At 39.4% G+C, this 7123-nt stretch overlaps 1 protein-coding gene across 1 annotated transcript; it reads left to right on the forward strand.

Annotated features, from left to right (window-relative positions):
* Nucleotides 1-1710: 1710 nt before the first annotated feature.
* popdc3 (popeye domain containing 3) lies at nt 1711-5747 on the forward strand. The gene is made up of 3 exons (XM_055023124.1): nt 1711-2301; nt 3263-3371; nt 4016-5747. Exons 1-3 carry the CDS (start codon nt 1796-1798, stop codon nt 4292-4294), a joined length of 894 nt encoding a protein of 297 aa, XP_054879099.1. The 5' UTR covers nt 1711-1795; the 3' UTR covers nt 4295-5747.
* The last annotated feature ends 1376 nt before the right edge of the window (nt 5748-7123 follow it).

The raw sequence follows: 7123 nt of genomic DNA on the forward strand, positions 1-7123 counted from the left end.
ACCAGGAAGATCTGATGGATACCAGAGTGAAGCCACTCTGGTATCCAGTTGGAGGGTGGACAGGTTTCGCAAGCTTGAGGAAGAGGAGCGGCGTGTTTCCAGTCGTGCAACAGAAATCAGAGGTATGTATCTTGAGGAAGTCAACAATCGGACAATCAGGAGATCGAGGAGCAGAATCCAGGAGGTTCCATGGAACCTTGGAAGGAGGACACAAGAAGGTAAGTCTAGGAAATATTCAACACCAGCACAATCCGAAGGAAGATTAGACATTGGTCTGTGATTTATTACTAAAGACGATTTGTTAAGTGAAAGTTTAATTACAACTTAAAAGCCAATTACAGATGCAGCATCTGACTCCACTTGTAAGTTAAATGTGTTAAGTTTTTCTCACCTTCAGCCCTTCTTGAGCCTCATCATGAACTGGTAAAGTTAGTTATTTCAACTAACTGCTTGTGATTGCTTTTTCATGTTTTATATTTCTATGGATCTTTACTGGAAGCTGAATCTTCCATCACCTAGTTCTCTATTTGAAGATGAATGTGTTGACAGCTTTGTTGGTTTTATTTGTTAATTCATGTGTCCTGTATGCTCCAGTAAATCTGTTTCTTAAGGGTGATACATCTAAATGGTTCCTTATGATAGATGAATCTCTTCATTCTCACTGTTTACTGAATTTGAATGATCACATTATTGCTTCAAAAATGTTCTTTTTAATGAGTGTATGTTCTCTAGTCTGGTATGTGACTCATAAGGCTGTAGGCAGCAATATTAGGTTGTAATAATATTTACTTGGATAACTACAATTATTACTGTTGAATATGTTTAGATAGCTGTACAATGTCAAATATTGAAAGATGTTGAATCTCAATCTGGTCGTAGGATGATATCAGTGTCAGAAGTTAATTTTCTGAAATATATTTTTTTTAAATATTTGGTTAAATTAAACATGGCTTGTGTCATGTACTGTGAGTGTAAATTATATATATAATTTACACTATATATAATATATAATTTATATATATATATAATTTACACTATATATAATATATAATTTATATATATATATATATATATATATATATATATATATATATATATATATATATATATATATATATATATATATATATATATATATATATATTTTTTTTTTTTTCCAGGGCCTGGAAGGTGAAGACCACAGTGGTGCCTGTGGTCATCGGGGCCCTCGGGGCAGTAACCCCCAAACTGGAGCAGTGGCTACAACAGATCCCAGGAACAACATCAGACATCTCAGTCCAGAAATGTGCAGCAGTCCTTGGCACAGCCAAGATACTGCAGGACCCTCAAGCTCCCAGGCCTCTGGTAGAGGACCCGAGCTCAGAGGATAAGAACCACCCACGGTGGGTGAGAAGGGAATATATATATATATATATATATATATATATATATATATATATATATATATATATATATATAATATATATATATATATATATATATATATATATATTCATCCAATCACTTCAATGATTGGATGAATTTACACTCACAGTACATGACACCCTCCCCCCCCACTGCCCCCCACACACACATATATATATATATATATATATATATATATATATGTGTGTATATATATAATAGTTGTAGTTGTAAATGTGAGCAGCCCCTCCCTCCGCTGTCTGCGGCGCTGCGCTCATAAACCCAACAGGACGCAGAGAAGTTGGACGCGGGCAGGCAGTGCGCAGCCGCAGGTCCTTCAGGTCGGAGCTGATTCTGGGTTTGCGCTGCTTCTTTCTTCGCTGCCACCACCATGGAGCCTCCGGACTTTGAAGCCATGAACCTGACAGTGAAGCCGGCGCCGCCAGCGTTCCCGCTCTGTGGCGCATGGAAGGAGGCTGCGGAGGGATCTGTGTTCCACCTCGCCAACATCCTGCTCTTCCTCGGCTTCATGGGAGGAAGCGGTTTCTACGGACACCTTTACCTGTTCACCTTTTTGACCGTGGGCTTCTTCTGCAGCACCGTGTGGGCCTGGTCGGACCCCTGCACCACCGACACCTTCCTCTGGAACTGCGCCCTGTTCGGGGCGTGTTTGACTCAGGCTCTCTATATAGTCTACAAGCTGAGGAGCCTCACATTCGACAAGGACTTTGAGGAACTGTATAACTGCATGTTTAAAAGACTCGGAGTATCCATTGCACATTTTGGGAAGATAGTGACTTCCAGTGACGGAGTTGTCCACACCTTGGAGAAGGGCCAGTTCTTTGCTGTAGAAGGAAAAACAGCTATTGACAAGTTGTCTGTTCTTCTGTCTGGCAGGTGACTGACTGCACGGTTGCTTCACTTTTGTTTCACTTTTGCTGAACTGAAACTTGCAAGGAATATTTTTTACTAGTAGTTAAACATTTAAGTTGTTTCTGTTTCATAAAGAAGTTATGTCCAATTCTGGCCCACTATTGCAGCCTCATATTTCAGCTATGCTTAAAAAAAAAACTTAAAAATAAAAACAAATTATAAACTTCTCCAGCTTTTCTGCAGCCAATCTGGGTTCTATGACTGCCTCAATAGCTGCAGGTGTGGAGTAAATCAGCCAGTTTCCAGCCCTTTATACTGCAACTGGCAGAGGATAACAGCCCATAATGATTATAAAGCAAACCACATGATTCATATAATGTATTTCTAAAGAAAGCTCAAAGCAGTCTTTACTTTGTGGCAGACTGCTTTTCCTTTGCATTGGAACATTTGAACATGACTGGTCCTTCAAACGCATTGAGAGGAAAACAAGTGTGCAGTCAGAGATGGAGCACCAGGAAGGCTTTTCTTCTGTACTGCATAACAGCGTTAGTGAACTTGTTAAAAAGATTCTTGTTAATAAATCAGAATACAGAAGAATGCTCAATTGCAAAAGTGACAAAATATTTACATGCGACAATATAGCAAAAATATCATAAATATAATGACATTTAATTTCAATGTCTCATTGAGGTGAAGGCCAGGGAGGATGGAACTGGCTCTGTCCAGCAGTCTGAGGACTTCAACTGACTGACTGTGTGTTATAGTGACCCAGATGAGGCTCCTAAAGGTTTAATGACAGAAGTTTTCAATTGTGTTCTTTGAAAAAAGGACAGTTAGCCTCATTGACACCTCAGCTGCTGTCCCAGTGCCTTTTGGCTGATTTAGTCCTTTTGCATGTCCTGCAGCTACTGCAGACAGGAACCTCAGATGAGCCAATGCTGGTTATAATACAGTTTATGGATTTTAATTCTCTGTTCTCTTCCAGAATCCATGTGACAGTGAATGGAGAGTTCCTGCATTACATCTACCCTTTCCAGTTCCTGGATTCTCCTGAATGGGATTCTCTCAGGCCCTCAGAGGAGGGAATATTCCAGGTGTTTATACTTCTTGCATGTTATGAATAAAATGACATTTCTTTCAATGTCTAATTGAGATGAAGGTCAGGGAGGATGGAACTGGCCTTGACTTCAAGGTCTTTTGTGTAACTATAGCTTTATTAAACCCTTTCAGCAGAGAAGTTCCACACATTTCTATTGTTCTTTATAGCTACACTTTTTCATGTGTGATGTAGTTCCTCTCCCTATTTCTTCAGAATTCTTTGCTTGATGGTCCAGTGGTAGAGCATAGGAATTAGCATCTGAACTCAGATTACTCTATTGACAGTTTTTATTCAAATCCTGGCTGAAATAGCCCTTTAAAAACATAAAAAAATGTGCAGATCTTCTGGCTGAAAAATACACTGGCAATGTGATCACTGAGTCTAAGCTGTTTTTACGTTTGTGTAGCTGTATGTTTACCTCATATGTCTCTTGGGCTGATATAGAATGGCAAACCTTTAACTTTTTGGGACTATTGGAAGCCACATTCTGTCATTTTGAGCATGGTGAATTTCTCACAAGTGATATTTAAATTACAAATATCAATTACTTTTATTACAAATAGCTCCTTCAACACCTTGACTGTGTTTTACTGAAAGCTCACAGAAAAACATGACGTTCTCTGTTTCTTTTCTCTTCAGGTGACTCTGCATGCTGACGATCAGTGCAGATACATAGCCTGGAGGAGGAAGAAGCTGTACCTGCTTTTTGCTAAGCATCGCTACATAGCCCGGATCTTTGCCCTGATTGTGCGCAGTGACATCGCTGAGAAGGTGTACTCACTTAGTGACAAGGCTTTTGACAGGGCAGGACACCGTTATGATCTTCGTTTACCAAGTTACTGCCACATGCCAGGGCCAGAATTAGAAAGAGCACATGACCTCCTGGAAGTTCCTGTGCCAGGGGAAAGGGCCGGATAGTCACACACACACACGCCCACGCACACGCACGCACACACACGCACGCACGCACACACACACGCACACACACACACACACGCACACGCACACGCACGCACGCACGCACGCACGCACACACACACACGCACACACACGCACGCACGCGCACACACACACACACGCACGCACACACACGCACGCACACGCACACACACACACACACACGCACGCACACGCACACACACGTACACAGACACTGTGTCGGGTCTTTACATTTAGAACTTTCCTTTTGCATTACAAAATGTCATTGGGTTAAAATCTGTCCATACTTGGGACAATGTTGAAGTGAATTAACCACACTGTGCTCTCCTGTACTGCTCACCTGTGAGATGGAAACCCCAAAGAAAACAAGTCAAACCATAGGTCAAACTGAAGTCTGGCTGCCTCACTGATCCATGACCACAGACATGCCAGGCACAAATCACAGGCTATCCTGGAGTTTTTGTTACAGAAGCCATGAAACTGTGCCAGGAATATACTGAACTGAAGACTCAATATCAGCAGGCATCACTTCAGTCAATCACAAATACTGCCAGATGTTGGTGGTTATAGCTGCACGCCATAACAATCAGATCTGGCTCCACAGAGGCAAATAAAGACACATATTCAATAAAAAGTTGAATGTTTTTCTCCAACGGTGCACTCAAAGTCTAGTTGTTATTGATTCAGAATTTGTAAAAAAAAAAAAAAACAGAATTTTGTTTCGCTCTGTGTTTAACAGCAGCTAAAAGGGCAACTGTTAAACCCTTTGATTGTACATTACTGCAGATGGAATATAAACAGCTTCTCATTTAGGTGTTTTCAATCTTTTACCTTCTGCTCAAGTTTTCATTATCCTGTCAATGATTGAGTCACGTAATAAGAGGATTTTAACTGAACAACTCATGTTCCTTGTCGATGTCTACATCTTTACTGTTTACACAGACAAGGTTGAGAAACAAGATATTTGCTACATGTTGCTTGTTGTTATCTTGTCTCTCCAGGTCCGTGGATGTAGATGTAGACATGAACACAGTGAGCCATAAGTTTTCATATATAGAAAAAATACACATTTTTTATTGGACAACCATGTTTATTCTGTAATCACTGCATGTCTTGGACTACTTTGTGGTTGATCTGCAACATTTTCAGTTTTCTGAAACTTGTAAATAAGTTTTGCCACAGTGTTGCGTGTGATGCTCGTTGTGATGCTCTTTCCATATTTTCTGTTAAAGTTTTGTGCAACCGTGCGACTGCTTCCCAATCCAGCTATTAGTATAATTGAAATTCTTTTCTCTTGTCAAATGCACCTTCTTGGATATCTGAAACATAAAATAACTATATATTTTACAATCTCCTATGTATGGAAACGTATATATAAAAAATATCTTGATGTCTCACAGTCTGCTGACTAATAAAATGAGTTGAGGATCAAGTTGCACCAGGAAGGATTTGTCAGATGTGGATGTAATATTTAAATAAGATATGGTTGATTAAATTATTCAGTTAATAAGTATTGTTTAAATTTCCATGTGTAAAAGAAAGTCAGATTTAACAGCCACATGCTGTTAAATCTGGCAGTGTAAACAGTGGCAGTTTTTCATATGGGTGACATGGGCAAATATTTTGGCTCATTGAAGTGAACGATGAGAGCCGGCTCCTCACTCAGAGCTGTTCTCAGGGCCGCCCCAGGGAGGCACTAGCCTATTTGTTTCATTCTCAGTCATCTTTACTATTTACATAGACAGTGTTGTGAAACGAGATATTTTCTACCTGTTGCTCATTGTTATCTTGTCTCCCCAGGTTTGTTAATGTTGCGTAAAAAAAGTGAAACCACAAAGACAACGGTCACTGTTCAACTTCACAATCAACCAGAATTTATTCAAACAATCAAGTCCATAAAATCACACCAACAGCTCAATATAATCATCAGAAACCAAAGCCACAAAGAAGAAATGAGCGGCCTTAGAAAAATACAAAAATATGAAAAGGCACCTTTGGAGACCAGTGTGTGGCAGTTAAGACAGGTCCAGCCCAGTGATCTGACCTGCTGTTTCATCTCCATTACTTTTATATCAAGCCGTGTTTCTATTGTCTAATGTGTCTAACGTACAGTTTAGAGGTGGACTCAAAGAGCCCGTGATGACATGTTGCTGTTAGCAGCCAGAGACCAGGCAACTGTTACCAAGGCCAAGGGATGAATTCATTGCTGTCTAAGCTGTCCTCCTTGCACACAGGGCACCAACAATAGATGTGTTCATTTTATACAGAAACATTTTACTCAAGAACAGGGCCAAAGTTTATTAGCTATCCGTGTTTTTCATCCTTAACTGCCTCAAATTGGTTCCTGAACCACGCAGAGCTCTCCTGACCTCTGACCCAGTGCATCAAACAGCAGATTTGATGATAAAAATTGGCACACGTTTCATATAATATCTTCAAACTCTCATAAAACAGACATGAACAGTTTCAGGTCTAAAACATCTATCACACTTAATATTTTCTGATTTAGTTTTCTACTTCTTTGGCTTCAATGAACTAAAATATTTTTCGGATGAATATGTGACATTTACTTCTTAAGACTATGATCTAATATAAAAAACTACTACTAATTTGAATCAAATAGTGCTCATTATATCTAAGAAAATTGTTCAGCTGATAAAGTTATATATTGATTAAACCCTTAGTCTAAATCTAACCTAAATTGAGGGCTGCTCAAAAACAATCAATCAAAACAAGCATAATTAAACTAATATTTCCAACAATAGATGACCAGTAAATAATTCATACATAAATAATTGCATTAATGCA

Source organism: Poeciliopsis prolifica, unplaced genomic scaffold (assembly GCF_027474105.1).
Source record: "Poeciliopsis prolifica strain line A6 unplaced genomic scaffold, Auburn_PproV2 SCAFFOLD096, whole genome shotgun sequence".
NCBI classification, from domain to species: Eukaryota; Metazoa; Chordata; class Actinopteri; order Cyprinodontiformes; family Poeciliidae; genus Poeciliopsis; species Poeciliopsis prolifica.

Coding starts and splice junctions, on each gene's coding strand:
- popdc3 (XM_055023124.1), top strand. CDS start 1,796: ATGGAGCCTCCGGACTTTGAAGCCATGAACCTGACAGTGAAGCCGGCG. Junction 2,302..3,262: donor TCTGTTCTTCTGTCTGGCAG/GTGACTGACTGC, acceptor GTTCTCTTCCAG/AATCCATGTGACAGTGAATG. Junction 3,372..4,015: donor CAGAGGAGGGAATATTCCAG/GTGTTTATACTT, acceptor TTTTCTCTTCAG/GTGACTCTGCATGCTGACGA.